Here is a 21,938-nt window from a genome sequence, read left to right on the forward strand (position 1 = left end):
ATATCCAGTCCTGTACAAATAAAGAGATATACTTGTATTGACAGTGACACACACTCTCACACAGTGCTCTTGGGTAAAATAGTCACTGGGCTCCTTCTGTGAACAAAGTAGCTTAACCCCAAGGAGTAAAGGCAACATGTGTGACTGTGAGGCCCTCAAATACCCTCTGTCCCACACGCTACCCCTCCCCTGCCACATGCGAGTGTGTTCGTGTAGTTGTGACATGACCAGGGGGGTAGTGTTGCATTCCTCTGGGGCAGAGCAGCAGAAAGGCCAGTGGCCCCCCACCACTGGGGGTTGGAAAGGTGAAAGAGGGGACCGAAGAATAGGATGGGGTTTGAGGGGTGAAGTGGTTTGGTTGAGAGAAATGCCAGCAGGGGGGGGACAGACACCATAATAGACTGGAATTCACAATTTCTCCACGTTTCACTGGCATCTGAAAGATGTGACCTCTGTATGGTTGGGGTATAGGTACTAGGGGCGAGGCTATGTGAGGGTGATATTGGGGGATGGGGCACAACCATGCTGCCTTTTGGTGAAAAGGCAGACAGGACGTTATCAGATGCCAGAACATTCCTTGATAAGAAGTTCACAATGTAAAGGAACAGTAGAATAGTGTAGCCAGACTAGGGATGTTATGGCTGCAAAGTTCAAAATCCCAGTGGCCAAATTCTAATTCTTTACAATCTAGAGACATTCTCCTAAACTCCAAGTAAAGTAAACAATAATTTGGCTCAATCAGCTCACTTTAGGTAATAACATCACTCAAAAATAAACGGGACCCACCCAGTAACTAGTGGGGTGTGTTTAGAGGATATGAAATAGTAAACGTTAGAACTATACATCATAAGATGTCACCAGACCAGTAAACAGTATGAGTTTTATCTTCATAGCAAATTCATCTGACCATTTTCCAGTTAGTTGAGAACATACAATAATACTGTACATCCAATCAGCAGGAAGTTAGATTGTTACACATCCACATTTGTGTTCAAGGCAATAAAATAATATACACAGTAGACACACCACGTCTGCTATGAGGATCCCGTCCCCCTCCCCTAGCTCAGTAAGCTCCTTCTGGCACGTTTCGCTTTCACCATGGCGAGCAGATCAGCCTTTCCTGTGAAACCCCCCAGAACCCTCTTCTCTGTGGGTCATGACCTCATACTGATTTGAGACATGGGGCTCAATTAGCCCAGAGAGGGATTTGGATCCCACCCATCCATGAAACTGTATTTATACTGTGCTATATGGGCCACGGTCTGTGTGTTAACCTATGCTCCAGATCAGTATACTGAGGGAGATGGTTAAGCAGTTTCTACGGTCCATATCACATTCTGCACCAAAGTTCAATGTTATTACATACACTTGAAACATTTAGTAGTAATAAGGGTATCATTCCTTCTCTTAGTAGATGGTACCTTCAATAATTATACATCAATAAAATAAAATATCATTTAATAAAAGTGTTACATGAATGTATAAAAATGTATTTACATGAGATTAAAAACACAAACCCTCACAATACACTTAGAAAAACAGTACAATATACATATAGGCATCACAAAGTATCCTGAAATGAAAATACAAAACATTGGAAAATACTCTTCATTGGCCAAAACAGGTGAAGCACAAAATAGAGATTTCTCCATCACATTGGGCATGAACCTAGTTGTAATGTCATACAGTCTCTTCCAGCATCTACAGATTTCACATATCAATTTCAGGAACTTTATCCATACATCAGTGTGTCTTAGTTAGCTCACTCCTTAGGACAGCAGGGTGATGAGGGCATCCAGAAACTTAGTCCTGTCCTCCATCTTTAGCTCAATGACTGCAAAGGCAAAACATAGGTAAGTATGAACATGTGTATTGCTCAATTTGAGCTGTTATGGCTAGCAGGTGCAAGGGAAATGATTTTTTAAACACCTGATGATGTAATGATTAAAGCTGTAACAATGACTTGAGAAAGCACCTGTATGAGAGCCAAATAAAGTACTGAAATATATGTACGACACCAGTGTACTGCTAAACAAGGCCCATCTGTAGTGTGTCATGTCTGCCCTCTTGTGGAAAATATATACAATTACAATAACATTTTACTTACTAGAGGTGTCGAAGTGGTCGTGGAGAGTTCTGGAGCTGGTGCCCTCTGCTGCTTTCTCAAACGCACGGCCAAAGAAACTATTGGAGAGGGAGAGAAACAAAGAAATTAGGGAGAGAGCGAGAACAAAAGAAAGATTAAAATTAGCATTTGTTTTAGTTTTGCCCAAAACATAAAGAACATTCAAGTGCTTGCACAGAGACAGGCACACAACTTATGAACTCACTTCTTCTTGTCGGATGTCTCAGACTCAGGTGGGATGCCTAGAACGATGACAGTTCTCTTCTCCACATCCATGGGGGCAGCTATGATCAAGGGCAGCAGCTTACATCGCTTATTCCTCGTCTATGTACAGGCAGACAAGCAAGAGCAACGCAAAATACCATAAACAAACATCTAAAACACAGTCATTTCTGTTTGAAACTAATTGAAGACCAGGGGCAAGAGCTAGACAGGGCCTTGGATAATGGGTAAGTGAAATACTGAGTTACTCACAGAGCGGACAAAGGCTTTGAGCAGGTACTGGCAGAGCAGGGTCAAGGCCATGGGCTTGGAGAACAGCTTCACATCAGGAGTTCCCTGCACAGAGATGGATGGTCACACACTAGTGTTGTCACGATACCAACATTTTACAAACGATACTAACATTTTACAAACGATACCAGGACAATTCAGAGTGACCTAGCGTCCGGTTCACCCCGTCCCATGACACTTGTTCCCATTTTTTTATACAGAATTTATAAAAAATGTCAGACTTTATAGACATTTTATAACAGGTGCCACTGGCTTCTTAAACAGTAGGGCCAAAACATTTGGTAGTATCATATGAAGTGGTACTATGGTATTCTAAAATGTTGGCATCATAAGTATCATGACATTTTGGTACCGTGATATTACAGTGGTAACAGTATACTGTATAACACACACCTCCAAGAGGTAGCAGTAGAGGAAGGGTCCCTGTGACAGAATGAGGTTGGTGCAGATGCAACTGGCTACAGTCTGTTGGATGGCCATCAACTTCTTCTTAGCCAAATCAATGCCACCATGGAGACGCTCCAAGTTACTCCTTCAGAGGAAAGAAAACAGGATGGGATCATTCCAACACCTGGGGTGTATTCATTAGTGCACACCGTAACACTTTTTTTGCAAAAACAATGTGTTACTATTGGACAGAATTCAAATAGGTCCCTCTTAGGGTTGGGCGAACCTTTGTCATATCGTGATTATGTACTCATAATGGATGGGAGACCAGATGCTGCTGGAAGTGGTGTTGGGGAGAGGGACGACGACTAGGGGGCACTCCGGTCTAAGGAGATTCCAATGCCCCAGGGCAGTGAAGGGGACATTGCCCGGCGAGGCTGCAATCTTTCAGATAGGACGTTAAAAGAGGTGTTCTGACTCTGTAGTCATTAAAAAATCCCATGTCACTTATCATTAGTGTAGGGGTGTTAAACCCTGTGTCATGGCTAAATTCCTAACCTGGACCAATTGCATTATGGCCACCTAATCATCCCCCTCAATCCTAATTGGCCTCATCACTTGATAGGTGATGTGTGGTGAGAGTTCTGGCAGAAAATGGTTGCTGTGCATCACCCAGGTGGGTGCCACATGTTAGTAGGGGGAATCTCACCTCATCCACCACTATGTAAACTGATTTGAGTACTTCTAGTTGGTAGAAAGGTGCTTTATAAATCCAATCAATTATGAAAAATGAGGGGGGTCCCTGGTGAATTTGCTATCACAAAAGTGGTCCCTGGACCCAAAAAGTTTGAGACCCCTGGCGTAGCCCAAAGGTCATATTGAATGGAGAGAAGAGAATATAGTGTAAGTTTTTTTTTAAACAGCTAGACAATATAGTTAAGGAGTGTCAGTTATAAAACGTAATAAGTTTAAGCTTTAACATCTGTGCATCCGACAGAGCTAGAAACATTTTCTGAATGGACATTTTGCACTGCTTTGGTGGAATTCTGTCTAGCCTAAATTCCTCTCTTGCGTTCTGCTGCCCTATACAACATAGGCTATTTATTGAAATAGGCTATAGCAAACAGGAATAGGCAGATTATTCTGAATGTCACTCGTGTGCTGCCCGGTCCGACCCTCGTTCTTCAGGCCTATGGCGCAGCGCCAGTCAAGTTCAAATAGGCTAAACCATCATTTGTCACATCACGAGGTTGTCAATCGTCGATGGCTGTCAATCGTCATCGATAAACGTTCCTATCGTAATATCGCCCAACCCTCGTCCCTCTCCCGTTTGATCCCAAGTGAACACACACATGGGGCGAGCATCGTGAGGGCCCAAGACCCTGTGCTCTCTGTTAATCATTATACATTTCATCATGAGCTCAACAAGGAATAAGAGAACAATCCAGCTTTCTGGGATTGTCCAGTACTCCTCCTACACCAGGACAGGCAGTCAAAGGCTTTTCTTATGGAGAGTTTGTGTGCGCATGTACCTGGAGAGGCAGTCGAGGGCCTTGATAAAGTTGTCGCCGGGGCTGTCGTCCTTCTCAGTGCTCTCCAGCAGGGCGGCAGTAGCGTGCACGACATCACTGGCCAGGAAATGGTTCTTGAAGCCAAAGTGAACACCGAAAGTCTGGATACGGATGTCCTTCATACTGAAGGGACAGAGAAAACAGCATTAAATGAAGGCTATAGACCCTTTTCTGTGTTTACAAACATTGCCACACAAGGGCGATGCGCGCAAGTTAGTGGCAGAACAAGTGGGAGTTCTTCGAATTTAGAACGCCAGCAAAAAAAAGCCTCTATTTACATGTTGCTTATGAGTGCATTTCACACTACAACTGCTGTACCCAAAACAGTTATTTTCCAAAGCTTGCAAACAAATGGAATCTTAGTGACTGTTAAAGTGAGAATCAAAACATTGTATGCGTATGAGAACACCAAAGGTATTTTGTAGTAATAGAAAAGTTAATCTAGGCTATGTCGAACAGGCGCAGATGGCAATGGCTTTCTTACTGCTGCCAAGAGTTGCGCACATCTGTGCGTGACATCAGTGTCGTGTACTTGAAAATAGTCTATTGGGCATATTAGGAGAAGGGCATATTTTATTCATCATATACACAGAGTGATTGATAATGGGGATTACAGATATCTTGATGCACTAGAATAGACAAACACTCTTACCCGTATTTGTTGGAGGATTCTTCTATAACTTCTCGCAGGTTTTCTTTGACTGACATGTCCATGGAGTTGAACTTCTGCTTCACCTGCTTCAGGGGCAGGCTGGGACAACACAAACAGAAACCATCTTTGATGATGCCTTCAAACAATCCATTGTTATCAATAAATCAAAACAGCAAACTGCTGCCCATTACTTTTGATGAAGTGACATTTGTCCTTCAGAGGCTACAGACTAATTGTAGCTTACATTAACTAATTGATTAGTAATTGATATTCATGAAAGCGAGTCATGCATGTTCCTAAAGTGATCATTTCATGGAGATCCTATTCTATTTGACAGTCATAAGTTGGGGATAGCATACCCCATGTCAGCGAGGAACTCCTGGAGTTTCTTCTGGCCATGCATTGACCAGAGCTTAAAGTTGCAGGAGGTGTAAGAGGAGTTACAGATACTCTCAAACAGAGACCAGTGCTGGTACAGGGCCAGACGCAGACTGAGTCAGGGCGTCAAGGGGTTGACACACAGAGAAAGGCATGACAGGGAGGAACGGGAGGGTGACAGTCAGGACAGCATACACACAGCCACAAGAATGTGGCAACGCTTACTAACAACACGTCGGACCCAAATTTAAAAAACTAGGGCCGGGACAATACCAGTATTGCGATACTCGTTAATATCGAGGCAAAACCAGGGCAAAAATGAGAACTTCCCTTTTAATTTCTTTAAAATCCTGCAGTACGTAAACTAGTGTGCTATACCTTGGAAAACAAACTAAATGTGACTCTGGATGACAACGTAATTATGTTTGTTTCCAACATTAGGGCTGTTTTCCTGAAGTTAAATCCGCCTCGTGTCTTCTTTCCTTGCCATGATACTGGTATCATCACAGACCCAGAAAACACCACAGCAACAAAATAGCTGAACCAAAGGTCTCAAAAAGTTAGGTCTCAACTAGTTGTCAAGCACAAGTCTGAGCTACCCTGGTCCTTTGGCCAGTGAAGTTAAAGGATACTCGTACTCGAAGGAGATCCTCATGCAGTCGATAGAGAGAGAATTATCCTCATCCTCGTTCCGGTGGTTGTGACGTGAGACGTGGCGCTGCAGAGTAGCGATGTCTGTTACATACTTCATACTGGGAGGCACAGGAACAACACAAGGAAGTTAGTGCTCGTGTAAGACATGACCTTTGTATTTTTCAAAAACTTTGTAGGCATCCTAGATGTTGCATCAGATTTGAAGTGTTATAGAAGAGAGTTGGAGTGAAATATTCTTACTGAGTGATTTTATCATGAACCCACTGGTCAGTCAGCCCAATGATGGCCCACCTGTCCAACATCAAATGTTTAACAGATTGTTGTCATAGTCTGCATATGCAATAAATTACATTTATATAATTTTACAAAATACATAAGATCACTTACCACAGCATATCTTTAGTGTCCTTAGTCAGGACCCATGCCAGCTCAAATATCACCATTGCAGCCTGCACACATACATACATATACACACACATGTTCAAAAGTTTGGGGTCACTTAGAAATGTCCATGTTATTTATATAACATATACACACACACACACACACACACACACACACACACACACAACAGTTCAAAAGTTTGGACATGCCTAGTGATTCAAGGGTTTCTACAATAATGTATGTATCACACACACAGCAAGTTTCAACATAACCAATATATAATGCATACTCACCGAAGTCCCATGGTATTCATATTGCTCATAGTCAAACAGGATCTCACGTCTGAAATGAAACGTTTCAAAAGTCAAAGTTATAAGACTGTTTAAACCTTTAAAGGAGCAGTGTGGTTAAAAATGTGATTTACCTGTTTTTTTAAGGCCACACAATGAGATCAAAATATCATAATTTTCACAATTTCGGTGTTATTGCCCTTTTTGTGTAAGAGTCCTTTTTTTTTTAAATGCCTGGAAATTCATCCTGTTCAGATGGGATGGAACTTCTGGCCCACATCATGACAATGTGATCCGATTATAAAGAGTCAATGACTGTTCATCTGGGTACGGGGGTGGGCTCTAGATCATCCTATCAGCCAATTAGGGCTGTGTATGTAAACATCTTCAAATTTGTCTGTTAACGCCCACTCGATCAGACAGAGCATTTCAAGGGCCAAAGTTGGTTCAGGGAAATAAATTATACCAAATATATTTGAGTAATTTTCAATAAATAAACAGTAAGTTATTAACCAAACAGTGATGATTTAAATATTAAATGATAAAAGACTGCATGGGGGCTTTAAACATCACCTCCTTGCCTCCCACTCTCTCATTGCTCTCTGTCGCTCAATCCTCCTCTCCACTTCCCCCTAAACATGGGAACATGTTGGTATAAATAACAATACATCACTGCAAACTTGATCGGCTTCATCTACTTTTTGTGGAAATCAACATTGTCATATGCAAATAAAATTACACCTGGCAAAATAAACATTAATAAGAATCAGAAATATGTATCCACCTTGGATCAAAGGGTTAAGTAGAGGTGGGATGGGATCAATATCATTTTTCTTTTTTATTATCAACTCAACTCAATATAGCATAGTAGTGCTGGTCGATGTGGACAAAAGGCAATTTATCACGATATGGATTTAATTGATGTGATAACAATAAATAGAATGATAAGTTTCTAAAAATAGTATGTACCATTTTTTTTATCCTTTAAACTACTACTAGTTTGATGGTTATAGTCATCAATTGTCCTATTAACAATCACCCTTATTAGCAAACTTATTTCATATCAAACTTTACATTTCTTTAGTATTGGCTACTTATCCTACTGAACAATATATTCAAAATGCCTGCAATAAGTGATCGGTGTGGTCAGTGTCGATAATTTTTGGTTTATCGTCTCAGCTCTACAGCATAGTATACCTCATCGTATCGCCTCCGTTTCCCAGAAGGCTCAGAGCCTCCGTCACTCTCATTCCCAGAGTCATCGCCGCCTTCCTCCTCTTCATCACGGAAGATGTCATCATAGGAGGGCACTCCAAGGTCATCATCCTGCTTTATCATCAGCTTCACCTGGGGGGGGGGGGGGGGGGGGGGGGGGGAGTTCAGAACACTGATTGACACTGGCTCTTCATCTGGACAGCAACTTCTGTGCTCATTATCATTTCAAAGGCAGTATCCTAAAGGACTTTCCTCCTCTGAAGTCACCCAACTGCTGCACAGTTGGTAGACAGTCCTTCTTAAAATGTCATCCCTTACATGAACGAGCAGTGCATAAGAAACTAATTAATGATATTGTTAGATGCTACCACCCCCCGCCAAATCAAAACCAAGATGGATTCCATGTTGTGTTCTCGCTTTGCACGCACACCTGTGTTTCACACCTGTATGTCCTAGCTAATCAGCCTCGTAACACGGGCACCATGCTGACACAGACAGGAAGTACAATGGAGCGTGTGCGAACAAACACTGACATCCATATTTGGTATTGATTTGGAGGGGGTAGTAGCATCTAATAATTGAATTTGTTCCTGGGCATAGCGTGGCGATGCATTCTGAATCAGAACCACCCACAGATATACCTCCCGATGTGGGAAAAGCATCAAACAAGCACAGACAAAGATTAGTAAATAAGTCACACATTGACCTAGTTTTATAAGGCTAGACCGAGAATACAATACTGGTCTAGAAGCTGGGCTTGTGATGGACCAGTGCATTCAACTACAATTATTGATTGACTATGTCCTAAATGGCACCTTATTCCCCATATAGCGTGCTACTTTTGCACTATGTAGGGAAAAGGCTGTCATTTAGGATAGACATTGACTGCTCACCTGGGTGTCATTGTAGACATTAACTACATCCACAGGTCTGTGTGTGTCACAGATGAAGAAGATGGAATCTTCCTCTGGCTGAAGGGTCTCCAGGAGATCAACATTGGCCCCACAGTTGATCAGGACAAAACAGCGGAACTGAAATGAGAGCAAATAACAGACACCTTCATGGATGTTTGTAGTTTTGATAATCATGTTAGACACAGTGAGGTGAATTCCAGGGTATTCAGGTGTGGACAGGTGTCTCACATTACCTGCTCCTTGTGCTCTAAGAAGGCAGTACCAAGGTCTTGCCAACCTGTCACTGGCACCAAGGTGTACTGGACCTGGTCACAGTGAAACAGTGCCTGGGTAGATGGGGGTGAAAGAGGCAGTAAGAGAACATGTGAATTAGACAAACATGTAGCAGATCAGTTAACTTATGACAGCAAAAGATGGGGCCTTGACTTACCTGTAATATCTTACAGGCGCAGAGTGCATCGATATCAGATGACACCAGGAGGGCAACTCTCTGAAAGTAATGGAGGAACAGGTCAATAGTCAAGTCACAGAAGTTTGTAAAAAGTAACGTTAGCGTTAACATACTATTTTATTTAGCAAAAATAGCAGGCGAATAATTAACGTTAGTTGAGTGAAAAATGTCGGTGGTATTCCTATTTTCACCCCTCTCTGCGGTTAGATAACGCGCTAGTTAACAGGAAACTAAATCCAGTGTCAGAAGTTCTTACCTGGTTGACAACAACGTCGTAGAATTCCTTTCTTATGTCCGTAATAAACATTTTACAATATATTCCTAAGGTTGTATAAAAACAGAAAATATAAAATAACTTTACGGGTACTTTATTATTGTTCAATGCAGCCAGGAGCTTTTCTGTCGTATGGTCAAATTGTCCTTGTTGGAAATATGGCGCCAATTCGCACTTCAGCTGCCGAATGTTAAACAACCAATAAAACTCCACTTTGTAGGCTTATGTAAAACTGACCAATAGAAATTGCATGCAAGTAGGCGGCACCGCGTTTAGACAATCACAAAGGATAGAATGTTGGTGTTAGGATTCTGATTGGTGTTCATGCTTTGTTTTGGGTAATCCGTCACTTCCTGCTTTCGTTGCGGCTAAGCGGAAGATAACATTGGAGTTTCAGCAGGCAGTTTGTCGGAGAATACGCTATTTAGTATAGCTTTATTCGATACATTTTGAGATATAAAGTTTGGAGTGCTAATTTTCATCATGGTAAGTACTCGACAACACTGATTGTGACTGTTGCTTATGAAAAATGCTAACATAACCAGTGCCACATCGTATCGGAATTCACTAGCTAACCGTTAACTGTTAGCTTGATAGTAGGAAATAGTTAGCCATTCAAATCAAAGGAAATATGCACCATCATTCTGACAAATTTATATCTACCTTGCTCAGCAACTTTACTTGTGAATCGTACAGCTTTAAAAAGTTAAATGGTGTCACTTTTGTCAGCTAGTTTTACATGAAGTAGGCTAACTAGTTGGTATGATGATGTTTGAAATTAAAGTTGGATTTGAAATCAGTCAGGGTAACGTTGTCTAACCAACTGTCTAAAAATAACTAATTTTTACCTGACCTAACTACTTTTTGTTTCTCAAAATATTTGCCACAGTTTTCCTTCAACATGTTTGACCACCCGATGCCACGGACATTCCAAAACCGCTTCTCCACTCAATACCGCTGCTACTCTGTGTCCATGCTGGCGGGTCCCAACGACCGGTCTGATGTGGAGAAAGGAGGAAAAAGTAATTATTCTATATGATGGCAATTCTATAAATTGCCAACTTTTAAATATATCATAACCATACCAGGAATGTATGGAGTTTGACACCTAAGCTTTACCCCAGTGTCCTATACACAAGTGAAGTGACTGTAGAGATTGCAGTCACTGTCATCCTACTGTCAATTGATTCTGCCTTATCCTGCTCTGTAAGTGTTTTTTTAGTGCTCATATCGCTCTGTTTTCTCATTACAGTTATAATGCCGCCATCTGCACTTGACCAACTAAGTAAGTATACTCCTAATTTATCCAGATTTAAACTCTGATGATCTACATATGCAATTTTTCCGAACCAGAGTTTTATACCCAACAGATGACTTCTTCTTACCCTTCACTCTTTTCCCCCAAAGGCAGACTTAACATCACCTACCCCATGTTGTTCAAACTTACCAACAAGAACTCTGACAGAATGACACACTGTGGTGTCTTGGAGTTTGTAGCAGATGAGGGGATTTGCTACCTGCCACACTGGGTGAGCAGCGTTGTTTTATTTCAACACTTATTTTTTTATAAACCTTGTGCCATATTTCTATCAAAGGATGCTTTAACTGCAGAGCTGTGGTGAAGTGGTAACACTCCCTGGCACAAGTCACATATATAAGACTCCCCACAAGAGACCAGGGTTTGATCCCCACCCTTTCCACTGTTTCTCTCCTTCTTGCCTGTTTCCCCCTCTGATTTCCTTTCTGCCTAAATAAAGTGAGAACACCTAAAAATATATATATATATATATATATATGGGTGTGTGTGTGTGGATGGATGCTTTAAATTGGGAACAGTGTATGTTATGTCACGTGCATTAAAGTTAGGGATGGGCATGAGTACTCCAATGGACTACTTTAAAACTATTTGGTGGAATGTGCTTTGTGGCTGCCTGAACGGGCAAGTGAAATTTTGTCACCCATACCTCTAAAAAAACAAACGTTAATTTGCTTTGACTCTAGTGTTCCATTTGTACATGTGCATTTGTGGGGCACAACAAAAAATAATACAATTCTTCTCCCTAAATTCCCTTTCCCCTCCGTGTCTCTTTCACTCAATTGCATTCTGACCGCTCCCTCTACACACGCGTGCTGAGGGCGCACGCAAGCTCCCGTTTGGCCTACAGAAATAAATGCCTATAAAAACGTATCTAACTGATGAGACACACAACCTACATTCCTTGCCAAATGGCATCAGTTTTGTCACAAATTCAAAATGGACTGGTTGATTGAAGTAGGAAAATGTGTTCCAACAACAAGCAGCAGTTTTGGAATAATTGCGTCCCGTATATTTTCCGCTTAGGCTACTTTGTGAACTACTGATGCCATTTAGAATTCATGGTTGCTCAGGGCCTGAGACCCCAAGGACTGTCATATACTGTAAGAGAATTGAAGACTGTTCTTTGCTGGACAACAAGGTTTTTCAGCAGTTCCTTGGGGAGTGCATCCAGCAGGAGCAGAGGACACACTGGAAAACAGGCTTTTCAACATGCACCGCTCAGAGACAACCAAGGGCATAAAATTGCACATAATCGCAGCCTTGAAAAATGAGTCATCTAATCTCAGAGTTGTGATGGCTACTTCAGCACTGGGAATGGGGATAGACTTTAAGCGTGTCATGTAGTCAACTATGGACCACCTCAAGACCTTGAGTCCTACTACATGCAGGCATATGGAAGAGCAGGGAGGGATGGCATGAGCTAAAATTAATTTATCCTGTACAGTGGAAGACAGCTTGTTTGAGTTTCATATAAGAAGGGACTGTATGTGTCAAACAGAACCAGCTGTAGGCGGTTGAAACTCTTACAGCTCTTTGATGATTAAGGCATGCAACCAATATCACCCAAACATGGCTGCTGTGACAATTGTGCTACTACCTCATGCAACTGCAAGGATGTACAGTGCATTTGGAAAGTATTCAGACCCCTTCACCTTCTCCACATTTTGTTAGAGTACAGCCTTATTCTAAAATATATTTTTTTTAAATTGTAATTCTTCAATCTACAGACAATACCCCGTAATGACAAAGCGAAAACAGGTTTTTAGAAACCAGACATCGCTCATCACCTGGCCATCCCTACAGTGAAGCATGGTGGTGGTGGTGGCAGCATCATGCTGTGGAGATGTTTTTCAGCGGCAGGGACTGGGATACTAGTCAGGCTCAAGGGGAGGTACGGAGCAAAGTACAGAGAGCTCCTTGATGAAAACCTGCTCCAGAGCACTCAGGACCTGAGACTGGGGCGACGGTACACCTCCCAACAGGACAACGACCTTAAGCACACAGCCAAGACAACACAGCAGTGGCTTCGGGACAAGTCTATGAATGTCCTTGTATGGCCCAGCCAGAGCCCGGACTTGAACCCAATCGATCTCCGGAGAGACCTGAAAGTAGCTGTGCAGCGACGCTCCCCATCCAACCTGACAGAGCTTGAGAGGATCTACAGAGAAGAATGGGAGAAACTCCCCAAATACAGGCGTGCCATGCTTGTAGCATCAAACCCAAGAAGGTTCTTCAATAAAGTACTGAGTAAATGGTCTTAATACTTATGGAAATGTATTAACTTTTTTTTTGCCAACATTTCTGAATCTGTTTTTAAATTGTCATTATGGGGTATTGTGTGTAGATTGAGGATTTTTTCAAATCCATTTTAGAGTGAGGCTGTAATGAAACAATATGTGGAGAAAGTGAAAATAATTACATAGATAAATGCAACAAAGAATGTAACGTTATAAAAGTAAATACACGTTTTGCCAGTCTACGTTGTCATTTGTTTCAGTATTACGTCTTTCCTCTTTCTTAAATTACTTCTCTAACTGTGGCATTTAAGATGACAGTTTCCATTCCAGAGTTTCAGCACCACAGTTGAAATCAACAGTCAACATTTGTGCCTTTGTCTGCGTGCCAAAAGGGCAGACCGTTTGTTCTTCTCACGGTGTAAGGTCAGTTTGATTGCTGAATCTGATCCATTACACTTGTTCCTCATAGTCCAATTTGTGCAGCAGGTTTATTTTGGAGTTCTGGAAGCTTGGGTAGAACCTGCCAGGTGTCAAAGCAAACTCCTTCTGATGAAGAAGCACACTTCGTATATGGTTGATGGCCTCAGATTTACTTGAGATTGAGTGCTTTCCAGACTTTGGCGTCAGCTCAGTCTTTATCAAATCGCTGCATGAGGTCTGTCTTCTCTCGTTATGGTCCTGCTGAATTTCTGTGCAATGTCAAACTGGACTTGGGCACCTTGATGTTGGATGAGGTCTTTTGTGAGGTGCACATTGTGTCCGTAGTTCTTGCATCAAATACTTTTGGTATTGCTCTGGGCTGATTACCTTGAAGACATGTACCAAATATTTCCAAAGGACCTCTTAGGTATATGTTACTTTACCATAAGTAGTTGTAAAATTGACCTTAAATAAAAGGAAAATAAGGTTTTAATATCTGAGACTGTCATAATGCATTATGGAACACATTTGCATGTGCCACATAAAATGGGCCTACAAGTTACTTCATTGTTAAGTGGGGAAAATCGGTACAAAGGATCTAGGCTACAATTGTCATCATGATCAACTGAATATATTATTAAATGTAGCCTACAAATATGACCCTGTAGGACATGTACAACACTAACTGATAAGTCAATGAAGAGGGTAATGATTAATACTGGGATAATAAACAAACAAAAAATCATAGCTATGTTGTTCGAAGGTAGAGCACTTTAATTACTTTAACTACTTTTGTGTAGTGATCACTTTTTTGTCACTTGCAGCCAATGATGCACAGAAAAACGGTGCTTGTAGCGGTTGAATTCCTTTATCTAGCAGCTGGTCATATGTGTCTGGGGCTGGGACCCTGAATAAGCCGCGTCTCTCCGGACTCTCTCTGCTTTTCTGAACAGACACTTTTGGTACTTCTTGGTGTCGAGACAGAATGAAATGATGCGTAATGGCTATGTTCCAGATGCGTGATGCATCACTTTTTTTTCACCTGGAAAAAATATTTTGTTTAATTCTGTTTATATTACATCATGTTTTTTACTATAACATGTGTCTTGACAGTGTTAAGGGCTCAGGAATTAAGCGTATCTTGTCTGCTAAATTAACAAAACAAGGCTATGCCAGTGCACAGCCATCGGCTTCTACAAACAAGCACCACTGCTAAGGTTACTGACATTTTTAAAGATTGTGTTTCATGATATAATATAACCAGTTGATATTACGGTTTCAATGAATTAATATTAAAATGGCATTGCCTAATATTGAGTTGCATCCCCTTTTACCCTCTGAACAGCCTCAATTCTTCTGAGCATTTTTTATTTTATTTAACCTTTTATTTAACTAGGCAAGTCATTTTAAGAACAAATTCTTATTTACAACGATGGCATACTGTACACAATCCACAATCCATGTCTCAATTGTCTCAAGGCTTAAAAATCCTTCTTTAACCTGTCTCCTCCCCTTCATCTACACTGGTTTTGAAGTTGGATTTAACAAGTGACATCAATAAGAGCTCATAGCTTTCACCTGGTCAGTCTATACCTGGCACGGCATGGACTCTACATGGTGTTGAAAGTGTTCCACAGGGATGCTGGCCCCATGTTGACTCCAATGCTTCCCACAGTTGTGTCAAGTTGGCTGGATATCCTTTGGGTGGTGGACCATTCTTGATACACACAGGAAACTGTTGAGTGTGAAAAACTCAGCAGCTTTGCAGTTCTTGACACAATCAAACCGGTTCGCCCCGGCACCTTCTACCATACCCAGTTCAAAGGCACTTAAATCTTTTGTATTGCCTATTCACCCTCTGAATGGCACACACTGTACACAATCCATGTTTCAATTGTCTCTAGGCTTAAAAATCCTTCTTTAACCTGTTTCCTCTCCTTCATCTACACTGATTTGAAGTGGATTTAACAAGTGACATCAATAAGAGATCATAGCTTTCACCTGGTCAGTCTATGTCATGGAAAGAGCAAGTGTTCATAATATTTTGTACACTGTCTCTATGGGGCAATTAGGATTTGTTATCTGTAATGTTTGTGATTAATTAGGCATTGTTGCGCACTGTTCCCATATTTTTTTCCAAAGCGGGCCTTGTTCAAAAAATATTTACGATATTGGAGTACTCGAACAGTCAAAACATTTAAAATGAAATCAAATTTTATTGGCCACATACACATGGTTAGCAGATGTGAATGTAGTGAAATGCTTGTGCTTCTAGTTCTGACTGTGCAGTAATATCTAACAATTTCACAACAACTACCTTACACGTGTGTGTATAAAGGAAGGAATAACAATATGTACATATAAATATATGGATGAGCGATGGCCGTACGGCATAGGCAAGATGCTGTAGATGGTATAGAGTACAGTATATACATATGAGATGAGTAATGCAGGGTATGTAAACATTATATAAAGTGGCATTGTTTAAAGTGACTAGTGATACATTTATTACATCCAATTTGTAATTATTAAAGTGGCTAGAGATTAAGTCAGTATGTTGGCAGCAGCCACTCAGTGTTAGTGATGGCTGTTTAACAGTCTGATGGCCTTGAGATAGAAGCTGTTTTTCAGTCTCTTGGTCCCTGCTTTGATGCACCTGTACTAACCTTGACTTCTGGATGATAGCGGGGTGAACAGGCAGTGGCTCGGGTGGTTGTTGCCCTTGATGTTTTTGGCCTTCCTGTGACATCGGGTGGTGTAGGTGTCCTGGAGGGCAGGTAGTTTGCCCCCGGTGATGTGTTGTGCAGACCTCACTACCCTCTGGAGAGCCTTGCGGTTGTGGGCGGAGCAGTTGCCGTACCAGGCGGTGATACAGCCCGACAGGATGCTCTCGATTGTGCATCTGTAAAAGATTGTGAGTGTTTTCGGTGACAAACCACATTTCTTCAGCCTCCTGAGGTTGAAGAGGCGCTGTTGTGCCTTCTTCACCACACTGTCTGTGTGAGTGGACCATTTCAGTTTGTCCGTGATGTGTACGCCGAGTAACTTAACTTTACATCTTCTCCACTACTGTCCCGTCGATGTGGATAGGGGGCTGCTCCCTCTGCTGTTTCCTGAAGTCCACGATCATCTCCTTTGTTTTGTTGAGTGTGAGGTTATTTTCCTGACACCACACTCCGAGGGCCCTCGCCTCCTCCCTATAGGCCGTCTCGACGTTGTTGGTAATCAAGCCTACCACTGTAGTGTCGTCTGCAAACATGATGAGTGAGTTGGAGGCGTGCATGGCCACGCAGTCATGGGTGAACAGGGAGTACAGGAGAGGGCTGAGAATGCACCCTTGCGGGGCCCCAGTGTTGAGGATCAGCGGGGTGGAGATGTTGTTTCCTACCCTCACCACCTGGGGGGCGGCCCGTCAGAAAGTCCAGGACCCAGTTGCACAGGGCGGGGTCGAGACCCAGGGTCTCAAGCTTAATGACAAGTTTGGAGGGTACTATGGTGTTAAATGCTGAGCTGTAGTCAATGAACAGCATTCTTACATAGGTATTCCTCTTGTCCAGATGGGTTAGGGCAGTGTGATTGTGATTGCATCGTCTGTGGACCTATTGGGGCGTTAAGCAAATTGGAGTGGGTCTAGGGTGTCAGGTAGGGTGGAGGTGATATGATCCTTGACTGGTCTCTCAAAGCACTTCATGATGATGGAAGTGAGTGCTACGGGGCAATAGTCGTTTAGCTCAGTTACCATAGCTTTCTTGGGAACAGGAACAATGGTGGCCCTCTTGAAGCATGTGGGAACAGCAGACTGGGATAGGGATTGATTGAATATGTCCGTAAACACACCAGCCAGCTGGAATGCGCATACTCTGAGGATGTGGCTAGGGATGCCGTCTGGGCAGGGTTAACGCGTTAACATGTTTTACTCACATTGGCCACGGTGAAGGAGATGCCGCAAGTGTGGTAGCGGGCCGTGTCAGTGGCCCTGTATTAAAATCATTAATTAAAATCGTCACCTCTCTGTGGTCATGAACTTTAGTGTGTATGTTGTCTGTAGTGACATGGTTGCCTGTGTGTTTCCCCTGTAGATGATGCAGAATCTCCTGCTGGAGGAAGGGGGCCTGGTCCAGGTGGAGAGTGTGAACCTCATGGTGGCCACATACTCCAAGTTCCAGCCACAGAGCCCAGACTTCCTGGATATCACTAACCCCAAAGCAGTGTATGTACAGTTATCGACCTTTTAATCACTCACCTCTGCACATTGTCTTTAAGTGTCATTAAAAATAGGGAAATGATTCTCACTTTTCACTTCACTCTCATAGGTTGGAAAATGCCTTGAGAAACTTTGCCTGCTTAACTACAGGAGATGTTGTCGCAATTAACTACAATGAAAAGGTAACTGTTTGAAGTTATTGGTACACTACACAGCCAAAAGTATGTGGAAACCTGCTCATCGAACATCTCATTCCAGAATCATGGACATTAATATGGAGTTGGTCCCGCCATTCCTGCTATAACAGCCTCCACTCTTCTGGGAAGGCTTTCCAGTAGATGTTGGAACATTGCTGTTGGGACATCTATTCAGCCATGAGCATTAGTGAGGTAGGGCACTGATGTAGGACGGTTTGGCCTGGCTCACAGTCGGCGGTCCAGTTCTTCCCAAAGGCGTTTGATGGAGTTGAGGTCAGGGCTCTGAGCAGGCCAATCAAGTTCTTCCACACTGATCTCGACAAACCATTTCTGTATGGACCAGGTTGCGTTCTCCTGGCATCCGCCAAACCCAGATTCGTCCGTCGAACTGCTAGATGGTGAAGTGAGATTCATCACTCCAGAGAATGTGTTTCCAGAGTCCAATGGCGGCGAGCTTTACTCCACTCCAGCCAATGCTTGGCATTGCGCATGGTGATCTTAGGCGTGTGTGTGGCTGCTCGGCCACGGAAACCCCTTTCATGAAGCTCCCGACGAACAGTTCTTGTGCTGACATTGCTTCCAGAGGCAGTTGGAACTCAGTAGTGAGTGTTGCAACCGAGAACAGGCTAGTTTTATGCGCTTCAGTCACTTGTGTGGCCTACCACTTCGCATTTGAGCCGTTGTTGCTCCTAGACATTTCCACTTCACAATAACGGCACTTACAGTTGACCGGGGCAGCTCTAGCAGGGCAGAAATTTTATGAACTGACTTGTTGGAAAGGTGGCATCCTATGATGATACCAAGTTGGAAGTAATTGAGCTCTTCAGTAAGGTCATTCTACTGACAGTGTTTGTCTATGGAGATTGTATGGATGTGTACTTGATTTTATACACCTGTCAGCAACAGGTGTGGCTGAAATATCCAAATCCACTCATTTGAAGGGGTGTCTACAAACATTTGGCCATATACTGTATGATGACTGTATTACAATGCACAAGGCAAAACTGTAATGGAATTTGACTTGTCACCAGAAATGTTTCTTCTAAATGTAACGTGTGGCATCACAGTAGGCTGCTGAGGGGAGGATGGCTTATAATAATGGCGGGAATGGTATCAAACACATGGAAACCATGTGTTTGTGTTTGATAACATTCCATTTATTCCATTCCAACCATTAATATGAACCCGTCCTCCCCAAATAATGTGACACCGGCAGCCTGTGTGTGGCATACAGTTGTGCCTGACCTGTTATCTTTCTCTATACTGATTTCAGATCTATGAACTGCGAGTGATGGAGACTAAGCCAGACAAGGCCGTATCTATCATTGAATGTGATATGAATGTAAGATCTTCTGTACTATCTATCATACCATAAGTGGAGACACAACACTTTAACTTAGATTATTGTACCTAATAGCTCTACCTCACCCAGCCATACCGGTTGTTGTCTCTCAGGTGGACTTTGATGCGCCGCTTGGTTACAAAGAACCAGAGAGGTGTTACAAAGCACCAGAGGAGCCCACAGTAAGAACAACACATGTAGAGTATTTCTAATCCGGTCTCAGTGTTTATACTGTATGTTTTGATGAACTCTAATCACTCCTCACAACAGGAGGAGGAAGGAGACCCCAACACTTGGACTGAAATGGACATGAGATTCAGAGTGAGTTTATGCTTATGGATTTTTTCCTTACTTACCTCAGTTCATACCCATATGGTTCACGTTCTCTTTTATTTATGCGAAGCTCATGCAATCCTCAATTCAACCCATGAATTAGTCTGAATACTTCTCTCTATAGGCTTTCACAGGTTCAGGCAATCGCCTGGATGGCAAAAAGAAAGGCATCGAGCCCAGCCCCGTCCCCATCGATCCCAGTGACATTAAAAGGTTGGGAGCTATTATCAGTCCTAAAACAACCCATAATCCTTTCCCCATATCTGGGCAACTTTTGTATTTCCAGATCACACCTACATGTGACATGCTATGATGAAATCAGCTCTGATCTTAATCTTTAACCCCTCTCTGTCCCAATGCAGAGGGATTCCTAACTATGAGTACAAGGTTGGCAGGATCACCTTCATCAGAAACTCCAGGCCTCTGCCCAGGAAAACAACAGAGGATGTAAGTATGATGGGTAAAGAAGGAAAATGTCATAAACTGCTTCATCCCTTTCTTGCAAACACTGAAATTCCAGGAAGGCATAAAAGCTGTATTTAGATGGTTCACATTGTATGTGCCAGATTTGAATGATGTACGCTAAAGCTAGTTGCGTTTTTTCAGGAGGATTCGGAATTCATCGCCTTCTCTGGTGAGGGAAAGTCACTTCGCAAGAAGGGTGGCAGAAAGCTTTGAGGCACTACATATTCAACTGCAGAGACTGACTGACTGCAGACTCCATATACATACTCACACACCCACCATAAGCAACCAATAAAGGCAGGTCATGAAAAGAGCTGGGTTCATTTTTTTCTTTCCCTTGGCAGGAATCAACAAGGCGTTACTTTCCTTTGATCATATTGTAATGGTCTTGCCCATGGTAAGCATGTTAAAAGCACATCAAAAAAATGGAATGTTATTGGGACTGTGGTTAGAGTCCAGGGTTGCTGGTATGAGCCCATTCAAAGACAGCAACCCTTTCCTTTCACTACAATATGATAAATATCATAGAACATTGTTTACCTTTCAACGGAATGACAGTTGTTAATGTTGGAGTGGGTTTGATTCTTCTTGGAATATGTATCAAATTAATTTGGAAACACTCCTCTGACATTGGAACCTGTTGGACTCGAACTTTGAGTGATGAGTGGTAGATAAATGCTATTACATTTGTTTATTTATCAACACTCTGAAGTAAAGTACAGTGTTTTGAATGTGCACTCTGTACAGATCTGTTTATTTTTTACTTAAAATTATTTGTGTGTGGAATGATGCTTCCATTATATTGGTTTATAGAGCCTAAAGTTAAAGTGTATCAGTAGGTATTGAAATAGCTACATATTGTAATTGGTAAGTGTGCGGAGTCAAGAACAAAACACAGTAAAGGGATACAAGAACAACTTGCAAATCATTTAGGGATTTATGAGTCTGAGCTGCATGGTTGGTTGGTGAGGATGGAGGCAGTCTCACAGTATGGGCTGGGATAGAACAACACAGAGAAATTAAATCATTAGACATTTTGCATGACTGAAAAACACCAACTTTTTGATGACTTTTCTTTGTATCTGACTGGTATTGCCGGCAACAAAGCCTGTACTTTTATTTCCACCAACCGACCTAGTTAGAAAAGTCCTGAGTATAAATGTTGCCTTTCATTGGCACATATTAAGTCATGAACATTCTGTTGTCCGTCAAACTATTTCTTGTCAATCACAAAGCTTTACAGAAATGCATTTTATGCATTTATTCTCTCCATTTAAATGCATGTAGTTCTGTCTTTGAGTTGTTCTTGTCTATTGTCACAGAAATGCTTTGGCATTTGCACTACAGGAGGTAGGTGGCACCTTAATTGGGGAGAAAGCGCTCATGGTAATGTCTGGAGCGGAATTAGTGGAATGGTATCAAACACATGGTTTCTATGTGCTTGATGCCATTCCATTTACACAGTTCCAGTCATTTTTATGAGCCATCCTCCCTTCAGCAGCCTCCACTGGAGTGCACACTTCCTTTTATTTATTTTTCTTCTTGACTTTGACAAATAAATATTTAAAAGCCCTCTATATTTAGTGAATACATGATGGGTTAGTGTGCACATGT

The 21,938-nt window shown here is 42.2% G+C and overlaps 2 protein-coding genes across 3 annotated transcripts; one reads left to right on the forward strand and one right to left on the reverse strand.

Moving 5' to 3' along the window:
• Positions 1–866: 866 nt before the first annotated feature.
• Positions 867–9,999, reverse strand: cdc45 (CDC45 cell division cycle 45 homolog (S. cerevisiae)). Its single transcript, XM_020490236.2, has 18 exons — positions 9,791–9,999; positions 9,514–9,573; positions 9,317–9,409; positions 9,063–9,200; positions 8,152–8,301; positions 7,528–7,586; positions 6,958–7,006; positions 6,668–6,729; positions 6,521–6,571; positions 6,259–6,378; positions 5,608–5,739; positions 5,249–5,347; positions 4,558–4,719; positions 3,032–3,170; positions 2,600–2,683; positions 2,331–2,449; positions 2,108–2,184; positions 867–1,834 (listed from the first exon to the last, which is right to left on the reverse strand). The coding sequence occupies exons 1-18, from the start codon at positions 9,839–9,841 to the stop codon at positions 1,770–1,772; spliced, it is 1,710 nt and encodes a 569-aa protein (XP_020345825.2). The 5' UTR covers positions 9,842–9,999; the 3' UTR covers positions 867–1,769.
• Positions 10,000–10,121: 122 nt separating this feature from the next.
• Positions 10,122–21,055, forward strand: ufd1l (ubiquitin recognition factor in ER associated degradation 1). Of its 2 annotated transcripts, none has more exons than XM_020490234.2 (12): positions 10,122–10,294; positions 10,698–10,830; positions 11,061–11,093; positions 11,216–11,337; positions 17,863–17,993; positions 18,097–18,169; positions 19,458–19,526; positions 19,640–19,708; positions 19,797–19,847; positions 19,984–20,072; positions 20,222–20,306; positions 20,466–21,055. In XM_020490234.2, exons 1-12 carry the CDS (start codon positions 10,292–10,294, stop codon positions 20,535–20,537), a joined length of 930 nt encoding a protein of 309 aa, XP_020345823.1. In that variant the 5' UTR covers positions 10,122–10,291; the 3' UTR covers positions 20,538–21,055. The 2 variants fall into 2 exon arrangements, with proteins under 2 accessions (XP_020345823.1, XP_020345824.1); XM_020490235.2 differs by having other exon boundaries at positions 10,169–10,294; positions 20,469–21,055.
• Positions 21,056–21,938: the final 883 nt, after the last annotated feature.

This window comes from Oncorhynchus kisutch, linkage group LG8, assembly GCF_002021735.2.
Source record: "Oncorhynchus kisutch isolate 150728-3 linkage group LG8, Okis_V2, whole genome shotgun sequence".
Classification (NCBI taxonomy): Eukaryota; Metazoa; Chordata; class Actinopteri; order Salmoniformes; family Salmonidae; genus Oncorhynchus; species Oncorhynchus kisutch.